At 38.4% G+C, this 21090-nt stretch overlaps 1 protein-coding gene across 1 annotated transcript in view; it reads left to right on the forward strand.

Annotated features, from left to right (window-relative positions):
* LOC135219129 (barH-like 2 homeobox protein) overlaps nt 1–15547 on the forward strand; it is a 60127-nt gene extending 44580 nt beyond the window's left edge. Inside the window, exons 3-4 of the mRNA XM_064255584.1 lie at nt 12946–13094; nt 13474–15547. Of these exons, the coding sequence (XP_064111654.1) occupies nt 12946–13094; nt 13474–13874 (550 nt within the window). The 3' untranslated portion in view covers nt 13875–15547. The remainder of the gene's footprint in view (nt 1–12945; nt 13095–13473) is intronic.
* The last annotated feature ends 5543 nt before the right edge of the window (nt 15548–21090 follow it).

Raw genomic sequence — 21090 nt, forward strand, 5'->3', positions numbered from 1 at the left:
CAACGGAATATAATTGCTTAAAAATGAAATGTTTCTGTGTCTTCTAAGGAGGAGTTTTGAGGCAGTGGTGGGGAGGAAATTTGGGGAGTGTTGAGGAGAAGTTTTGAGGCAGTGGTGGGGGAGGAATTTTGGGGAATGTTGAGGAGGAGTTTTGAGGCAGTGGTGGGGAGGAATTTTGGGGAGTGTTGAGGAGGAGTTTTGAGGCAGTGGTGGGGAGGAATTTTGGATAGTGTTGGGGAGGAGTTTTGAAGCAGTGGTGGGGAGGGAGGAGGAATAGGCCTCACAATACGCCAGTCTTTAGGGAGAATGCTGAAATGTTATAGAAATACCCTCCCCGCCCCCACCCCCGCAACGACTCCAGTCCCGAAAGGGAGCTGTAAGTAATGGGGGCGGGGGTCTAAGGACTCTGCTGGGAATGACTCTGGGAAAGTGGGTAGGGGGAGGAGGGGGAGGAGGAGGAGGAGGAGAGGTGGGAGGGACCTTCAAGTGGATCTTGGCCCACCTCGGAATTGAGACAAATTATATAATGACCCCGGCTGTTGTGATGGATGGAAGGGGGGGGGTGGGGGTGTTTGGGGTAGGGGGTATACAGAAGCCAGTGTGTCGAAGGTGCGTGGGACACTTAATTCTGTTCCTTTACTTTGCAATTTGACTTTGCAAGGTTATTATGAAGGTTTAAATTCTCTCTCTCTCTCTCTCTCTCTCTCTCTCTCTCTCTCTCAAACACACACACACACACTTGGATTCTTATACAAATAATTTCTAGAAACAAAAATAAGAAGGAAAAAAGATTTGATTTGAGGTTATAAAGCTTTAAACTCTGTCTGTCTGTCTGTCTGTCTCTCTCTCCCTCTCTCTCTCTCTCTCTCTCTCTCTCTACGATAACCCTGGAGGTGACAAGATGTCACTTAGACACTTGTATTCTTGCGCATATAATTTCTAGACCCATACGAACAAAAACACAAATAATTGACATGACATTATGAAGGAATGAACTCTCTCTCTCTCCTCTCTCTCTCTCTCTCTCTCTCTTACTATAACCCCGGTGATGACTGGATATTGCTGTCACTTGGAGTGCCATGAAAATGATTTCTTGAGAGAAAAAAAAATCAAAGAAACCAAAAAACTATTCACGAAGGACCCGCGAAATATCAATGGCTATAATTCACCCGAATATTCGCGCGGTGTAATAATGAAAACAAATACCTGGGGGGATATAATTCGCGAGTTCGTCGCAAGATGGAACGATATAATAATGTGTGATTTAAAGTAACACCTTCGCACACACACACACACACAAGCATCGTTCATTTCTGCGGTCGGAGACGCGTGATGTCATCAAATGAAGGTGTATATGTGTATGTATATGATATACTATAAATATACACATATATATTTACATATTATAAATATAATGTTTACAGTATATATATCTTACCGCTTCATATTAAAAGTTTAATGTAAATAAATTTCTGTCAGAAGAAACCATTGAAAGATAATAATAATAATAATAATAATAATAATAATAATAATAATAATAATAATATAATATAATATATTATTATTATATAATATAATAATAATAAAAATATGTGGCGCCGTAGAGGAGTGGGTTAGGTCATCAATGGACTTAATTAAAGTGAAGTTTAAGCAGCACTTGGGGCTGGTCAGTCGTTGGATGGGTGACCGCTCTCCTCGGCGTTGATTCCTTGGGAAAGGATCTTTACCATAATTTCCTCAGTCTACTCAGCTGTAAATGAGTACCTATCCCTGATGGGGTAGGGTCCAGCTATGGGTTAAATAGCAAAACTCAGCAATGATGGAAAGAAATGAAGGAATAAACGACAACGACGTAAATGGAACCTCTGGCAACAGAGGAGCTTCGTCCGCAACCAGGTATTCAACCCAATTGAAGGGGAAGATGGTCAGGTACTTGGAGGTCGTCATCCAGCAACTGATCACCACAACGACAGTAATCAACAGCCTGAGATTGGAGCTACATAATAATAATAATAATTATTATTATTATTATTATTATTATTATTACTATTATTATTCCATGTCAATGGCATTCAGGATCTGAATAATAATAATAATAATAATAATAATAAGTGGTGGGGAGGAATTTTGGATAGTGTTGGGGAGGAGTTTTGAAGCAACAAAATCAACCATCTGATGTTCATGGACGACATCAAGCTGTATGGTAAGAGCATCAAGGAAATAGATACCCTAATCCAGACTGTAAGGATTGTATCTGGGGACATCAGAATGGAGTTTGGAATAGAAAAATGCGCCTTAGTCAACATACAAAAAGGCAAAGTAACGAGAGCTGAAGGGATAAAGCTACCAGATGGGAGCAACATCAAACACATAGATGAGACAGGATACAAATACCTGGGAATAATGGAAGGAGGAGATATAAAACACCAAGAGATGAAGGACACGATCAGGAAAGAATATATGCAGAGACTCAAGGCGATACTCAAGTCAAAACTCAACGCCGGAAATATGATAAAAGCCATAAACACATGGGCAGTGCCAGTAATCAGATACAGCGCAGGAATAGTGGAATGGACGAAGGCAGAACTCCGCAGCATAGATCAGAAAAACCAGGAAACAAATGACAATACACAAAGCACTACACCCAAGAGCAAATACGGACAGACTATACATAACACGAAAGGAAGGAGGGAGAGGGACTACTAAGTTATAGAGGACTGCGTCAACATCGAAAACAGAGCACTGGGGCAATATCTGCAAACCAGTGAAGACGAGTGGCTAAAGAGTGCATGGGAAGAAGGACTAATAAAAGTAGACGAAGACCCAGAAAATATACAGAGACAGGAGAAAGACAGAAAGAAACAAGAAGACTGGCACAACAAACCAATGCACGACAATACATGAGACAGACTAAAGAACTAGCCAGCGATGACAATTGGCAATGGCTACAGAGGGGAGAGCTAAAGAAGGAAACTGAAGGAATGATAACAGCGGCACAAGATCAGGCCCTAAGAACCAGATATGTTCAAAGTACGATAGACGGAAATAACATCTCTCCCATATGTAGGAAGTGCAATACGAAAAAATGAAACCATAAACCACATAGCAAGTGAATGCCCGGCACTTGCACAGAACCAGTACAAAAACAAAAAGAGGCATGATTCAGTGGCAAAAGCCCTCCACTGGAGCCTGTGCAAGAAACATCAGCTACCTTGCAGTAATAAGTGGTACGAGCACCAACCTGAAGGAGTGATAGAAAACGATCAGGCAAAGATCCTCTGGGACTATGGTATCAGAACGGATAGGGTGATACGTGCAAACAGACCAGACGTGACGTTGATTGACAAAGTCAAGAAGAAAGTATCACTCATTGATGTCGCAATACCATGGGACACCAGAGTTGAAGAGAAAGAGAGGGAAAAAAATGGATAAGTATCAAGATCTGAAAATAGAAATAAGAAGGATATGGGATATGCCAGTGGAAATCGTACCCATAATCATAGCACTAGGGCACGATCCCAAGATCCCTGAAAAGGAATCTAGAAAAAATAGAGGCTGAAGTAGCTCCAGGACTCATGCAGAAGAGTGTCATCCTAGAAACGGCACACATAGTAAGAAAAGTGATGGACTCCTAAGGAGGCAGGATGCATCCCGGAACCCCACACGATAAATACCACCCAGTCGAATTGGAGGACTGTGATAGAGCAAAAAAAAAAAAAAAAAAAAAAAAAAAAAAAAAAAAAAAAAAAAAAATAATAATAATAATAATAGGTAGCAGCGAATGCTAGAATTATTATTAGCATTACTGCAGCAACGACAACCATAATTATTAAGGCTGTTTTTAATACAAAATAAAAATATAATGGCTGTAAAGATACTAATAATTATTATCATTACTCCTAACCACTAAAGCCAAGGATGAAAATTTCTGTAAAAAAGAAAAATGAATGAATAATGACCAAGACAATCACTGCAGCTTTTTCCCATTTCACACTTTGAGTGATTGTTACCAGCAGATATATTATTATCATCAACTTGCACTGTAAAAGTAATTACTTCTATTGGAAGTCCCTCTAACTTGGGACACTATACAATGCCCCAAGGCGGAGAAGGGCCTGGAAATACTAGTCTATATCGGAGGAAGGAGAGAATCCCAAAATCCTTGAAGTGTGACTCGGTTGCTGACGTTTCGGGACCCTGTGTCCCATTCTCAAAGCTGCAAGTTTAAAAAGAAACACAGAATTGAAAATAGACTCAGATTCAAACAGGATAAAAAAAAGTGATTGTTTACCATGAAGGAATGCAAAGGGAGGTACAAGATAAGGGAACAGCGATTATTGGGCACTCAAGAGAGGTACAGAGGAGTTGACGTGGACAGAGTATTCCATTTGGGGAACCCGTTGTTTAATAAAAATAAGAGATTCGAGTATTGGCAACTGGCGTTCGTATAGAGCTTTGCCTATTATTATTTTGAAATCCTCGTAATTGATATTGTATTTGCATTTTTTCCCCTTCAGCCGTACCTGGTAATCACTGCTGCCTTCTGTTTTAATCCGAGTCGGTTTATAATTCTGTTGTTCTTTTTTAATTTGTAGCTTTGAAAATGGGGTACAGGGTCTCGAAACGTCAGCACAATAAATAAATAGTATCGAAAGGATTTTGGGATTCTCTCCTTCTTCCGATGTCCGATGCTGTTTGTCAGGTTTAAAGCACCTACCTTCAACTTTAATATGTATTATGTAGATACATGTATATATATATATATATGATATATCTATATAATATATATATAATATATGGGTTGGCTGTCAAAATATTCCACGCATCAAGCCAAACCTATCGTCCGAAGCTCTTGACGTTCTCAAGGATTCATTTTCAGTCCTCAAGGATCCATTTTCAATTCTAGAGTTCTAGTTTCAGCTCTGGATCTAGCTCTAGCTCACTTTCTAACTTTTTTTTTCGAGTGACCGAAACGGAACGGAACTACTGATGACCCAACCCTGAGCAGGGCTCGAAGCGCCGCGCCGGGAACTTCGTGAACCACCCCTTTTCATTCGCTATAAATTCACGCATACGAACTAAACCCAAATGAGCATTTTGACTTATTGTATTTACCAACAGCTCTACTTCTAAGCTCTTGGTTTTTACACCTCAGCTGGGTTCCCGAAACGAAGGCTTATATACACGGTGCTGATGATAATAATGAACTAATCTGAGCAGGGTTCGAACATGGTTCGAAGCGCTTCGACAGGAGCTCCACGAACCAACCCCCTTCTCATACAACTCCAATATTTTGACCCAGCTTTCGCGGGCGATGGGGGTGGTTGGATGGGTGGGTGAGGGAGATTGGAGAGCTGGTGAGGGGTAGCGCGGGTGTATGGGATTGTCGGGGTGCGGGGTTGGGGGTGAGGGAAAGGGGGAAGGGGTCAGTTACGCTTCCAGTAATTGCCACGAATTGATTGAGCGAAGCGTATTGCTGCTGCGATGCCAAATAACCTGGCTGGAAATATAAATATATATTTATATAAAAATGAGAGTGTGAATGGGGTACAGGTAGGAGGGAGGGAATGGGAGACTAGGAGGAGGAGGAGTAGGAGTGGGAGGAGGTGGAGGAGGGTACCAACACACACACACACACACACACACACACATATGATATATTTGCTCTCCGGCGTAACGCACGTGTAAACTGATTTACTTCGGCATCAAATATGATAATCACAGCGTCATATTGTTTATATAATTGATTTCACTGACGCCACCGGGGAAATTATGTGTTTTATTATCACAGTGTGTAGGGAGCGGGGGAGGGGGAGGGGTGGGAAGGAAGAAGAAGGGGTAGAGGGCGGAGGTGACCCCCTCTAGTTGGACAGTCGATGGATGTCTGTAAAACAAATTCTCTCTCTCTCTCTCTCTAGATATTATGATACATACCTAATGCTAGTAACTTTAACATCACGACAATTAGGCTTCAATGGTGAAAGCCAAATCTACATTATATATAATATATAATATAATATATATATATATCAGGGTTAAGAATCTCATTAAGATTCTGACTCGTGGAAAATATCGAAACATTCATTCTCCCGTGATTTATGGCATCACTTTTCATGACACTTTCGGCCAAATTGGATGTTAAAATTGTCACACGATCGAATTGGGTGGCCGGAGCCCCTCTCTCTCTCTCTCTCTCTCTCTCTCTCTCTCTCTCTCTCTCTCTCTCTTTATTTTTCTATTTGGAAGGACGAGATATTGACCATCTCTGCACGCGGAGCACGGCTGACATATTGTGAAGTATCTGAGAGAGAGAGAGAGAGAGAGAGAGAGAGAGAGAGAGAGAGAGAATTTCCGCTAGTGCAGTGTACGTGACATGTGGTAAAATGAGAGAGAGAGAGAGAGAGAGAGAGAGAGAGAGAGAGAGAGAGAGAATTTCTGCTAGTGTAGTGTACGTGAAATATTGTGAAATTAGAGAGAGAGAGAGAGAGAGAGAGAGAGAGAGAGAGAGAACAAACATCAGCTACTTAGAACATATGTAACATTCAGACTGAAAGCAAGGGCTCTCTATTCAGTACTAATTCGATGGCTCCATCAAAACATACAAACGTGTCGTTTGGTCGACCATGATGTATAAGGTATGTCTGGATGAAGGAAAGGTTCCAAAGAAATGCGTGAGAATGCTAATTGTTCAAGAAAGTTGTGCGATTTATGATAGACCTCAGGAAAGGAGAACTGTTATGGAAATATATATCCAATTACACACACACACACACACGTAAATATACAGCATATCATATATGTATCAAATATCATCTGAATGCTGGACACAAATAATTATAGGCCTCAGAGGAAGAAAACCCCCCTTCGTTTTGCGGATACAGCATTTAGAATCCCTACTTATGCAAATGACCCCTCCCCCCTTCCCCCCCGAGCATGTCCGGCCGACAACCGCTGAGGTTATGTATACACGGACGTGTATCAGTCATGGCGATGTTCACGGGGATAATTTATGAGCGTCGTCTATTCCCGAAATAAATTCTGCCCAGTGGATGTTTGAGAATTCTCAAGGCCTATACAGAATTCTCCGCGGATGTAGTCTCGTACATCTGATTACCGCTGTAGAATTACATGGGTATGACTCTACAGAAACATTCTACAGACACTGAGCTGCGTTACGTAGCATCGTGGATGTTTAAGTATAGGATAGTTAACTATGTAGGTAAGATTCTACAGAGGGATTCTACAGACACTGAGCTATATTGCGTAGCATCGTGGATATTCAAGTATAGAAAAGTTAACTATATAGGTAAGATTCTACAGAGGCATTCCACAAAAACTGAGCTGTGGTACGTAGCATTGTGGATATTCAAGTGTAAGATAGTTAACTAAAAACTTTCAACAGTCTTGATGATGGGAACAAATTCTTGCTTTGGGTAACGTCGAATTTTGAATTTCTCTCCAAGAGTCAGAATATTAAACATTTCATTCAAGTGCTCCCATTCAAGCGCTCGATCGTCGGAATTGAAGTGCTACACTTAATGACGTAATACGCTGTCGACGAGAAAATGAAAAAGGAAAAAATGGGTAATAAAATTGGGATTTGGGTCCACTCCGGGCCAACTTTTCACCTGGTATCTTTGTTCAAGGTCACGAACGATAGGTATTGTCTCGGCGGCTGGAACGTAAGGTCTCAAATATCTCTTTTATCACAAAAATTTTTTCTCGAAGCACCCTATGGATCCTCGAGGTATGAAGGGATTTAGTTGAAAATACGAGTGTTTGAAGACCGTTTGAGTTTTGCACCTATAAATCTCTGTGGATTTCTTCATCTTCACCCACGTCGATATTTTGATTTTACTTGAAATTTTCCGCTATTACAAGATTTCGAATATGTGTTTGTGTAGTTCAGAGTCAGTGTACACGCAAGTCATCTACGCAAGGCGCAACTCTCGAGGAAAAAAAAAAAAATTCTGGCTGTCGAATGTCTGGCGACAGTTTACGAAGAAAATATGAAAAAAATGTATATCATTGCCTCTAAATGTATCGACCATCATTACTTTTCGCGCAAGTCATCCGCACAAAGTGTGACGAAATCTCAGGCGATGAAGACATCACAGATTTGTATAAGTTTCGGTGAAAGGAAAAGGAGAAATTGATCGAGGACCACACCACAAGGTTTGACTGGAATGACAATATAAAATTTAGGTAAAAAACCTGAGAGAGGTCATTCAGCGCTAAAAGTAATATGGACACAATCGTGAGGGGAGGGTTGAAGAAAGTTTACGATAGAGGAAAGAGAATATGAACGGAGGTACAGTAAAATGAATGAAAAGGGGTTGCAGCTGGGAGAGGCAGGAAGGGACAATTCCACGAGCCAAGAATTCTGAGAAACCCACTAGAGAAGAAAAAGTTCCCTTCAGTAATGTCTACAGTACACCACGTAAGGTATACTGACGGCACTTACAAGCCTCTGTGGGCCCGTCTTTCACGAGATTCATCGACTCACCAAATTGACTCACTAACTCGAGTGAGATTATGCAACCGATAAATCCGGAAATGTACGAACAATGCAAAATTGCAACCAATGCGCCAAGCAAACACCCACTTATCACGACAGTTTACCGGCCATTGCACAAGACAAATCATCTACGTAAGGTTTAATAAAATCTGAAGGTATGCAAGCTCTTATTTGCACTATTTTGCAACAAGCAAGAATGCTGCTTAGCCACGGGACATCGACAACAAGCGATGAATATTCACTCACCTGAATTGAGCAGGTGAGGTGAACGTTGTGGAAAACAAACATAGTCATATACATTTACTTTCATAAATCCATTAAGAACTTTCTGTATCCAGAAAAGGTATCCAAATCTGTAGTATCCAGTTCTGTATTTGTAGTCAGAAAATGTATCAAGAAAATGTATTCATGTCTGTATTCTGGAAAGATGTCCATATCTGTATCCAGATAATGTATCCAATTCTGTGACAAGAAAACGTGTCCATATCTGTATCATCCAGAACATGGATCCAATTTCGTATCTGGAATATGTATCCAGACTTGTATCCAAAGAAGGTGTCCAAACCTGTATACAAAAAGAATTATCCAAATATGTATCCAGACAATATAAACAGCTCTGTGTCCAAACTTATATCAGGAGAATGTATCAAAATCTGTATGCAGAATATGTATCCAATTTCGTATCTGGAAAATGTATCCAAACCTGTATAAAAAAAGGAATGTGTCCAAACCTGTATAAATAATCAATAAATGAGTCCAAACCTGTATCTCCTCCAAAATGTATCCAAATCTGTATCCAGACAATGTATCCAGCTCCGTGTCGAAATCTGTATCAGGAGAATGTATCAAAATCTGTATTCAGAATGTGCCCCCAAAACTGTATCCAGAATACGTATCCAATTTCGAAACCTCCATCCGGAAAATATATTCAAGACCAGTATCCAGAAAATGTACTTCAATTTCGTAACTGAAACGTACCCGAGTCTGTATCCAGAATATGCATCTAACTTTGTATCCGGATCTGTATCCGTAATGTATCCGGAAAACTAAAAGGCCGAATCACCATACTTACAAATCTCATGACAAATGGTTTGATAAACGACTTTAGCGCAAACGTGTAATGACCGTTCGTATGCAAATATTAAACTCATTCATTTTAATCCGCCTTTAAAAAAAAAAAAGAAAAGAAAAGACGCAAATTTACGCAAATTATTTGTTGTAAACATCAACGACGCAAGCGCGGTTTTTTTTCTTTTCTTCCTCCAATGACAGAAAGCGACATCGTCTCTCAAGAAGTTAAAAGGACCGGGAACCGAAAGGCGAGTTTCTGTGACCTCATAAATAGGATTGTCGACCTAATGGCGTGACGCAGAAACTCACCGGTCAACAGATCCTCTGCTTTTTTTTTTCTTTTTTTATTTATTACCTTTTGTTAGCTTGTTATTGTATTGTTACTTGCTTGTTTCGTCATCCATAGAATTTGCTTAGCCTGTGGAGAAGATCTTGTTTACATTCTACTGCACGGGAGTTCAGACCTAAAGTAGCCTATCGATAAAAGCGTTGTTCCAGCGAATAAGTCTAACGTAAACAGATATTTTTCCCAAATTTCGCCCTAATGTACACATAACATAAAGGTGAATATAGCATCAAAGCTACACCATCTCTCGCCACAGGATAATAACCCATACGCCACCTAAGTTTAAGTGCCAGTTTGACGTTACGCCACCCCTAAATAGTAGAACTTACTTACAGACGTACTTTTTCATTGAAAACGGTTAACCTTCTTATTACCAGCGCCAAAAAGTGCCAGGTCATCGCTTCCCATTGAAAGGGCCCTCCTACCCCCCTCAACACCCTTCCCCTAAACGCTCGTATGGTAGTGGATGATTAATTGCTCGTACAAAAGATTCAATACATTTTAATAAGCATTACACTATCGCATTCTTCGCTTCTTGGCTTGTCACCGCGGGTTGCCTGAGGTTCGATGATCGTCCGCGAGGATTGATGGAAGGTGCCAATTATGGCTCTCCTCCGGTGATGAAGACTTACAAGATGGTTGGAAAGCTTAGAATGCGGTGGGGGTTGGGGAGGGGGCGGGGGGTTATGGAACTAAAGGGAACTTTGAATATAGAGATGTCAAGCATAAATATGAGAGGAATGGTTTTTGAAAAATATTGAAGAAAAATTTTGATTGCGTCCAAATATATTACTACTCGGCGTATTAGAAGAAAAATGAAGGAGAGGAAGTAGCTATATTATTATTATTATTATTATTATTATTATTATTATTATTATTCAGGGTCCATCGAATTGGAAATTTAAGCTTCCAAAGAATATGATGTCCCTTTGGAAGATGGCTACAGGAAATATACAGAAAAAAAGACATCACTTACTGGAAAAAAAAAATTACCAAACGGATAAACAATTAAATAAACATGGAAGTAAATTATTTAGATATACGAGGAGAATTATTTTAGGGTTGAACTTTGAACTCTGGAGGTTCATTCTATCATAAAACAGAATCTTATAAAAGAATAAAAGAGAGAGAGAGAGAGAGAGAGAGAGAGAGAGAGAGAGAGAGAGAGAGAGAGAGAGAGAAGCAAAACTGGGGAATAAAAACTACAGCGGTTCTATAATGCACAAGAAGGATGATTACTAATAATTCCAGAAATTGACGATATAAGACATACCAACAAGAAGCGCAGCGACATTTACTAGATGTCTATTTGAATACACACAGCGAATATTTAATTATATTCGATTATTAAACGACAGTTTTGCGAATTCATTGGTAATATTTTGAAACATTTTCAACCGGTTCAAGGAATACAAAAAAAGATATATAATTATTTAATAATGAATATTTTTTTCAAGTGAAACTCAAATTTTGTGTCGAATTAAACTTTTATTACATTTAAAGATAAAGTGTTTTCTTTGATTTTATTCAATTTATATTCTATGTAACCATCTGAATACCTTCTGCTCTTCGTAGATAATTTAAATTATTCTGGGCGTAAGTAGGTTTATTTTCGATTGTATTATCTTTCTTCCCTTCTTTCTGAATGAGAGAGAGAGAGAGAGAGAGAGTGTGTGTGAGAGAGAGAGAGAGAGAGAGAGAGAGAGAGAGAGAATCTTTTTAAAGGGGATGAATTTTTACTATATTCGGTTTGTGGGTTTTTTCCTTAGAGAGAGAGAGAGAGAGAGAGAGAGAGAGAGAGAGAGAGAGAGAGAGAGAAATCTCCCTCTGAAAGTTTCAAAGCTGATAAATTCAAAAGGGGTGAATTTGGAAATGAAGCGATCTGGGTCCAGGGCTTGGGAGGGAGGGAGGAGGGAGGGAGGGAGGGAGGGAAGAGGGAATGAGGTAGGGTGGTAAGAAAAGTAGTATTGTTGTATACAATGTTTTGCGTCCGCGAAGATATGTCGAATCACTGTGGGTAATGGCAGGCCTGACAAGAGGATCTCTCTCTCTCTCTCTCTCTCTCTCTCTCTCTCTCTCTCTCTCTCACAACTAAAAAAAAATCTTACAAATTGGATATATTACGAAATCATCGCCCTGTCTGTCTCAAAACAGATCATATAAAATGAATTCATTACTAATTCTTCCCCTTCAGAAAGACCTCTCTCTCTCTCTCTCTCTCTCTCTCTCTCTCTCTCTCTCTCTCTCTCTCCAAAAAAAACCCTACAAACTGGAAATATTACCAATTCATCCCTCCCTGTCTGTCTGTCTTAAAATAAATCATATAAAACGAATTCATTACTAATTCTTCCCCTTCAGAAAGACCTCACTGTCTCTCTCTCTCTCAAAAAAAGAAACAAATTACAAACTGGATATGTTACTAATTCAACACCCCCTGTCTGTCTGTCTGTCTGTCTGTCTGTCTGTCTGTCTGTGTCTTTTGTTTCTGGTGATTAGAAATTCATTTCTCGATATAATGTGGTTCGGATCGCACAATATGCTGTAGGTCCCGTTGCTAAGTAACCAATTGGTTCCTAGCCACGTCAAAATATCTAAGCCTTCGGGCCAGCCCTAGGAGAGCTGTTAATCAGCTCAGTGGTCTGGTTAAACTAAGATAGACTTAATTTTCTTTTTACTGGACTTTCCCAAGGAAGTCTTCATTACCTGTCAGTTGAAAGTCCTTATCCAGTTTGTAATCTGCAGTTTAAAAGTTCATTTCCAAAGGGTAATTAGATATATTCAAAATCCTCTTCCTTACTTCTTTCAATCGTTTTCCAGGACCAAGCGAAAGTCCTTAACCAATTTCCAGTATGGAGCTTAAGTGTTCACTTTCAAAGGACAAATAAATGAATTGTTGAACCCTTTCTTAACCTATTTCAGTCCTTTTCCAGGACCAAGTAAAAGTTCATTTCCACAGGATAAATCACTATAACGTTCATCCCTTCCTTACGTCTTTTAATCCTTTTTCCAGGACCAAGTGGAAACGTCAGACAGCAGTAGGTCTGGAACTACTGACGGAGGCTGGAAACTACGCCGCCCTCCAGAGACTCTACGGGACGCCCTTCTGGCCAGCGGCGCCTGCTTCCGTAGCACCTCCCCTTACGCCCTCCATATCGGCAGGTAAGAGTTAAGCGGAACTAAAACGTTTATACACAAGTTAAAACTGATCCTCTTTCGTAAGACTGTAAAGAGGAATTGGTTGCCATCAGACAAGGATTCCTTTTGGTTTATCTCTGATTTCGCTAGTAAATGAGCATAAGTTTTGTAGGGTTTGAATTCAACAATGATTTAATGCATTTTGTTCTACAAAGACTGAAAGAAAGTTGGCGTATGTATCTCTTGTTTTTTAATTATATCTTTTTTTTTATGCACCTTGTGGATTCATCTTCAACATCCCAAAGGTTTCATGACATTTCATTCTTATTTTGTTTGCACTGCATTTGTTTTAGCCCCAGTAATTGGTATATAACCAGTAATTTTTAAAAATTTCCCTCCATAGGTCTAGAGGCCTATTACCGCCACGCCGTAGCAGCCCTTCGTCAGAGAGCCACCGCCGCTACTAGACCAATCTTGGCACCGTCTCTCAACCAGGCGCTCTCCCCACCATCTCCTCTGTCCTCCCTATCTCAGGCACACCTCTCTTCTCTTTCCTCTCACTACTACTCCTCACTCTCCTCTTCTCTCACTTCTCCTCCATTGTTGTCTGTTCTTTCTTCCTCCTCTTCTCCCACGGGTACTTCAGGTTCTCCTCCACCTCCCCACTCTTTTCCTGGCTCTATAATCTCTTCCATGCCTGCGAGCCTGACGCTGTCCACAGTGGCGAGTCCACCTAGCCCTGGAACTCCCTCTCAGGTGGCATCTCCTTCGCCAAGGGACTGCAGGGATGAAAATGAGTCCTAGACTCATCTCGAGTTTACACTCCGTCCAGCGAGAATCAATTTGTTCGTTCGTTCGCTCGTCTACTGAAGGAGGCTGCGAAGGAGGTCGGTCGTCTGTCCGAATGTTAGGCCTACAGAGGTACTCTAATCCACACGTTACTTTCTTAGAATGATCTACTGAGGGGAGATGGCCTTTGAGAATGTTTGCTGAAGGTATATAGCATCAACGTAAAGGCTAAATCTTCGTGGATAAAAAAATCCGTCAACTTTAGGGTCACGTGTTAAGTTCTCTAAGCTGTCAGCCGGAACGACTTGTGAAAATGAATAGAAAAGAGCATATTATGAATTTGTGAACATGTAATGACGGTAACCAGCTTCTGAATATGTCTGACGAGGCTTTCAGTGTTTTAATAATAACCCTGAAAAGGAAAAAGTCTCACGTGAATTACTCAGTATATATACAAAGTGAATCTGACGGATTTAAACACTGCAGGAAAACAATCTCTAGTAAACCCCAACATAGAAAGTTAATACTTCCTGGACGAAGCCAAAACATATGGCACGTTCAAGTGAAAGAACTGCTGTTCTAAAAACGCTTTCCGAAGGAATCCTGCTTTCAGGCAATACTCGGTGAAAGCACATAGAAGGAACTTGACCTCTAGGAAATGATTGAATGATATGTGAATGACACTGACGTCTAATTGACAAAAGAAGGAAAAGGAATTGTGCTGAGAGATATCAAATGATTGGGAGGTACCTCAGAAATTCAGAGAGGAGGTTAGAGACTTCTAAGCAGTCGTGCAACGTGTATATATTTTCTGTTATAACACACTCGTAAATACTGGCTGGAAGTTTATAAGAGATGAGGCTTTTGTGACTAACCAAATCCGGCTGCTTCATTCACAGGTAGTGGTGATAGTGAAGAATCGTGTAGCGATGAACTGATGGTGTTGGATGGTGACTGGATGATGCTGTTTATGAAATTAGCAAGGCAAGGCAACTGACGATTAGTGAGATGGTGTAAATGAAAATATAATGGTGACATTTAGGCTCATGATGAGACGAGTGAGATGGTAATATTAATAGTGATGACACTTAGTGAAGGGCTTTAGGTCAAGGCTTTAGCGACGCCAGAAAAATAATGACGATGACTGAATATTTATAGTTTCATCCAAGGAGACGTGAGTTCTGAAATGTACACTAGAAAAAAAACTTAATTTAATGACCAAATCCAACGAAGAAGCACAATAGCAATTTGTATCTAAAGATATTATGTGACTTTTGTTCCAATTTTATTTATCAAAAGATAGCTTTTCCTTCGAGACTAGTTCCAAAGATTGGGTTACCACTTACGTACCTTTTCAGTATTCGAAAGCAGATGTTGTTGAATTCTAAATATCGATCCGATGCGTTGTTGAACTTGTACAATTCAAAATATACTTTGGGTTAAAAAAGAAAAAAAAATTTCTTAAGCGAAAAGAGTTTCCAAGAGAATGAAGTATTTGCGGTTGGATTATGATATCAACTCAAATCTTTCAGATTCTGACACTAAGTCATATCGGCTGAGGTAATGTTATCAGCAGTGACTAAGGTTGCGAAGACCCTTTAGTACTGACAACATCTGCAAGAAGAAGCATCTACAAATACTCAGATTAATTATTAGTGTTAACGTTATGTTTTGAAGTTACCATAAAACTGTACTTGTGAACTCGTCTTTCATTTGATTTTCAGGTATCTCTCCCAGCCCCTCACTCTAGAGAGAGAGTGGCGGAAGAAGAATAGAACAGTATGGAAAAGAGAGAGAGAGAGAGAGAGAGAGAGAGAGAGAGAGAGAGAGAGAGAGTCCTGCGTGCTTAGAAAGATTGCGTAAGGAAATAAATGTAAAATAAATAGCAATGAAGCTCAGTAAAAGTATCATTTGCACAAAAAGTCTTCATTTCAGTCATTCCACCCACTTTACTGCTCTCTCTCTCTCTCTCTCTCTCTCTCTCTCTCTCTCTAATTACAATTCTTGTAAAAATGCCAATATTCATATAACGATACACAGGCATATACGTAGGTATTCATAATAAAACGTATGTAACTGAGAGAGAGAGAGAGAGAGAGAGAGAGAGAGAGAGAGAGAGAGAGAAATGCACGATTCCCAGAGAAGTATAACATTAAGGAAAAAGTTACTATCGTGATTTACTGTGCTTAATAACCAAGATGAAGGTAACGTACGACGGTGGAATAGCGCTAAAGAGAACGAATAAATACGGTAAATAGCATCACATCTATTATACTTAGAACAAAGATATTATTATTACGAGCCTTTGCCACGAGCAATTGCATCGTCTATTTCACGACGGATCATTTTTTTTAACACGTTGACAAAAATCAACTTCAGCTGCGCGTTTTTCTCTCTTTCTCTCTCTGAGGAATTTCAATTAGAGCTGCTTTTCTTATCATGTTCTTGATAATATACTTGGCATGCTTACAGTATGCGACTACATACACTATGAATATATGATAATGATACACATGTGTATATATATACATAAGTATGTATATCATTATATGTACATGTCCACACATTATATATATATATATATATATATATATATATATATATATATATATATATATATATATATATATATTATATATATATATATATATATATATATATATATATATATATATATATATATATATATATATATATAAAAGTCATATCACTTTTCCGTGATTCATATACTACATATATCGAGCTACAATGTCCTTTAATATCTAATTCGCTCTACCTCGGAATTAATATATTTTCATATATGCTTAACCGAAGGGGAATTTTTTCTCGATAATAGACTTGCCCGGATCGGGACGCGAACCCAGGATCCTTTCAACTCCAGGAACGTCAGTGAAGCTTTTACCTACTACACTACCGCGGTATTGTAGTAGGTAAAAGCTTCACTGACGTTCATGGAGTTGAAAGGATCCTGGGTTCGCGTCCCGATCCGGGCAAGTCTATTATCGAGAAAAAATTCCCCTTCGGTTAAGCATATATGAAAATATATTAATTCCGAGGTAGAGCGAATTAGATATTAAAGGACATTGTAGCTCGATATATATATATATATATATTATATATATATATATATATATATATATATAAAATATATATATACATACCTACATACATATACATGCATAATGTTTGCCAAGATAGGCCAATTAATCCCTCATTTCCGATTCACCCACGAGAATGGATACCTCATCTTTCGTATCAATATTATTGACAAAAAAAAATCTGTATACTTGTTTGAGATCTAACAGCAAGACATTTGAATAATGAGGTTAAGTAGAGCACTGATTTGAATATACAGTAGGACCAGTGTCTAGCCTTTCTGATGTAGGTAACGAGGACCCCCATATTACAGCCTGCACTAGAGTATGGTAAAGATATCTAATAGCTAAAAGTATATTCCACAGAGTTTCTGACCTAATCTGTACTTTACACTCAGCATTCAATGTAAGAGATATATTCAAACATATCTCTTACATTCCATAGGGAAAAGTTGTCACAGTAAGGTAGTTAGGTGATCAGTACGATAGTCCGCTAAAGTGAGGTCATTCAAGGTGAGATGTTACTGAAGTTGTAAAAGAGATGGGCAAAAGTTACCATCCACACCTCGGAACGCTGGAAGCCAGAATGCTGAATGATGTTTATAAGAGTGGAAGGGATCGGTATGAGTTTAAGTATGCTTGTGAAGGTGCCTGTTGATGGCGTAATAAGGGTATATGTTATATATAATAATAATATATATATATAGATATAATATATATATATATATATAGATATCTATATATATATATAATTTATATTTATTATATATTTATATATATATTAGATATATATGTGTGTGTGTGTGTATGTGTGTGTGTAGTGTGTGTGTGTAGAATCTACTTGTCAGTGTTACCAGATACCGGACATCATGATTTCTTTCGTGTTTCTTTGAAGTTGGCTCTCGAGGCTTTGTAGTGACAAGCGTATACGAAAACAGAGCAAATATATATATATATATATATATATATATATATATATATATATATATATATATATACACTTGTCTCTAATGAACACCATATTCTTTGGAACCTAGCCTTGAAATTTCAGGTTAATGGTCTCTATGGGCTTGTTCCATATGAAATGGGTTACAATCTTCTGAATAATAATAATAATGGAATAATATAATAATATAATAATAATAATAATAATAATAATAATTAATAATAATAATAATCATAATAATAATAATAATAATAATAATAAATAATAAATAATAAGAGCATCAAGGAAATAGATACCCTAATCCAGACTGTAAGGATTGTATCTGGGGACATCAGGATGGAGTTTGGAATAGAAAATTGCACCTTAGTCAACATACAAAAAGGCAAAGTAACAAGAACTGAAGGGATAAAGCTACCAGATGGGAGCAACATCAAACACATAAATGAGACAGGATACAAATACCTGGGAATAATGGAAGGAGGGGATATAAAACACCAAGAGATGAAGGACATGATCATGAAAGAATATATGCAGAGACTCAAGGCGATACTCAAGTCAAAACTCAACGGCGGAAATATGATAAAAGCCATAAACACATGGGCAGTGCCAGTAATCAGATACAGCGCAGGAATAGTGGAATGGACGAAGGCAGAAATCCGCAGGAAACATATGGCAATACACAAAGCACTACACCCAAGAGCAAATACGGACAGACTATACATAACACGAAAGGAAGGAGAGAGAGGACTATTAAGCATAGAGGACTGCATCAACATCGAGAACACAGCACTGGTGCAATATCTGAAAACCAGTGAAGACAAGTGGCTAAAGCGTGCATGGGAAGGAGGACTAATAAAAATAGACGAAGACCCAGAAATATACAGACAGGACAATGACAAACAACAGAGGACTGGCACAACAAACCAATGCACGGACGATACATGAGACAGACTAAAGAACTAGCCAGCAATGACACATGGCAATGGCTACAGAGGGGAGAGCTCAAGAAGGAAACTGAAGGAATGATAACAGCGGCACAAGATCAGGCCCTAAGAACCAGATATGTTCAAAGAATGATAGACGGAAATAACATCTCTCCCATATGTAGGAAGTGCAATACGATAAATGAAACCATAAACCACATAGCAAGCGAATGTCCGGCACTTGCACAGAACCAATACAAAAAGAGGCATGATTCAGTGGCAAAAGCCCCCCACTGGAGCCTGTGCAAGAAACATCAGCTACCTTGCAGTAATGAGTGGTACGAACACCAACCTGAAGGAGTGATAGAAAACGATCAGGCAAAGATCCTCTGGGACTATGGTATCAGAACAGATAGGGTGATACGTGCAAATAGACCAGACGTGACGTTGATTGACAAAATCAAGAAGAAAGTATCACTCATTGATGTCGCAATACCATGGGACACCAGAGTTGAAGAGAAAGAGAGAGAAAAAATGGATTAGTATCTGAAAATAGAAATAAGAAGGATATGGGATATGCCAGTGGAAATCGTACCCATAATCATAGGAGCACTAGGCACAATCCCAAGATCCCTGAAAAGGAATCTAGAAAAACTAGAGGCTGAAGTAGCTCCAGGACTCATGCAAAAGAGTGTGATCCTAGAAACGGCGCACATAGTAAGAAGAATGATGGACTCCTAAGGAGGCAGGATGCAACCCGGAACCCCACACTATAAATACCATCCAGTCGAATTGGAGGACTGTGATAGATAAAAAAAAAAAATAATGATAATAATAATAGTAATAACAACAATAATAATAATCATGGGTAAACTGAAAACGAGGAACTGACTGGCCGTTCTTGACCAAATATGATACATTGTATTTTCAAACATGAATCCCTAAAGTAACTTAAAACTGTCTAGTATGATTAGCAGCCAAAGATTCGAGTTGAAAATGGTAGCCAATGATAAAGGCAGGCAAAAGTCTCAGGCATCTATTTATAATAAATAAATAAATAAATTAATAAATAAATAAATAAACGAATAAATGAGTAAATAAATAAATAAGCAAAATATTTGAGTAAAATAAGTCAATAAATGAAAGAAAAAAAAACAGTAAAACGAAATACTTGAAAATAGTCCTTTTCACTATAAATACATAAATAAATAAGTAAATAAATAAATAAGTAAAATATTCGAGTAAAATAAGAAGTCAATAAATTGAAACAAACAGTAAAACGAAACATTTGAAAATCGTCCTTTTCACTAAGTCACAAGATGAGTGTTCCCATTCCCGTGAGCCCGTGACGTCGGTTCCAGAGATATTCCAGAATGAAAAGAGAGAGAGAGAGAGAGACAGAGAGAGAGAGAGAGAGAGAGAGAGAGAGAGAACATAAAAAAATCAACGTTTCTTATCAATTTTGTCCCTGTGTCCAGCTCTAAAGAGCTTCCATTACACTCACTTCAGAGTACAACATTTTTTTTTCTCCTGAGTATTTTTTTCTTTCCCTTCACTTTCACTCTCATTTTACTTTCTTTTATTTTTTTTTATTTTTTGGGGGGAGGATTTTTTTTTTTTTTGGTAGCCATAATTCTGCGACACTTTCTCCCCCAAACTCTCTCTCAGCCTTTTAACAGCTAAGTGGCTAACGCAGGCCTAATGTTGCCCCGTCTGGAGAGAGAGGAGAGAAGGAGAGAGAGAGAGAGAGAGAGAGAGAGAGAGAGAGAGAGTTTGTTTAAAGGGAGCAAAATGAAAATGTTCCAGTGTACAGAGAGAGAGAGAGAGGAGAGAGAGAGAGAGAGAGAAATATAATATATAACAGTATACTGATAGTATATACATATATATATATATATATTATATATGATATAGATATATAAAACATATATATCATATATATATATATATATATATAATATATATATATATACCACACACACATATATATATATATATATATAATATATATATATATATATATATAATATATATATATATATATATACATATTAATATTAAAAAATATATATATATATGATATATATAGATATATATATATATATATATATATATATATATATATATAATATAATATATATATATATATATAAAGGTATAAGCCACGAAGGAAAAATAAACAACGGAGTGTCTGCTGAGTAAAGGGCGTTCAGTCGAAAGATCTTGCAGGAACTCCGTTGTTTATTTTTCCTTCGTTGCTTATACAT

This window comes from Macrobrachium nipponense, chromosome 1, assembly GCF_015104395.2.
Source record: "Macrobrachium nipponense isolate FS-2020 chromosome 1, ASM1510439v2, whole genome shotgun sequence".
Taxonomy (NCBI): Eukaryota; Metazoa; Arthropoda; class Malacostraca; order Decapoda; family Palaemonidae; genus Macrobrachium; species Macrobrachium nipponense.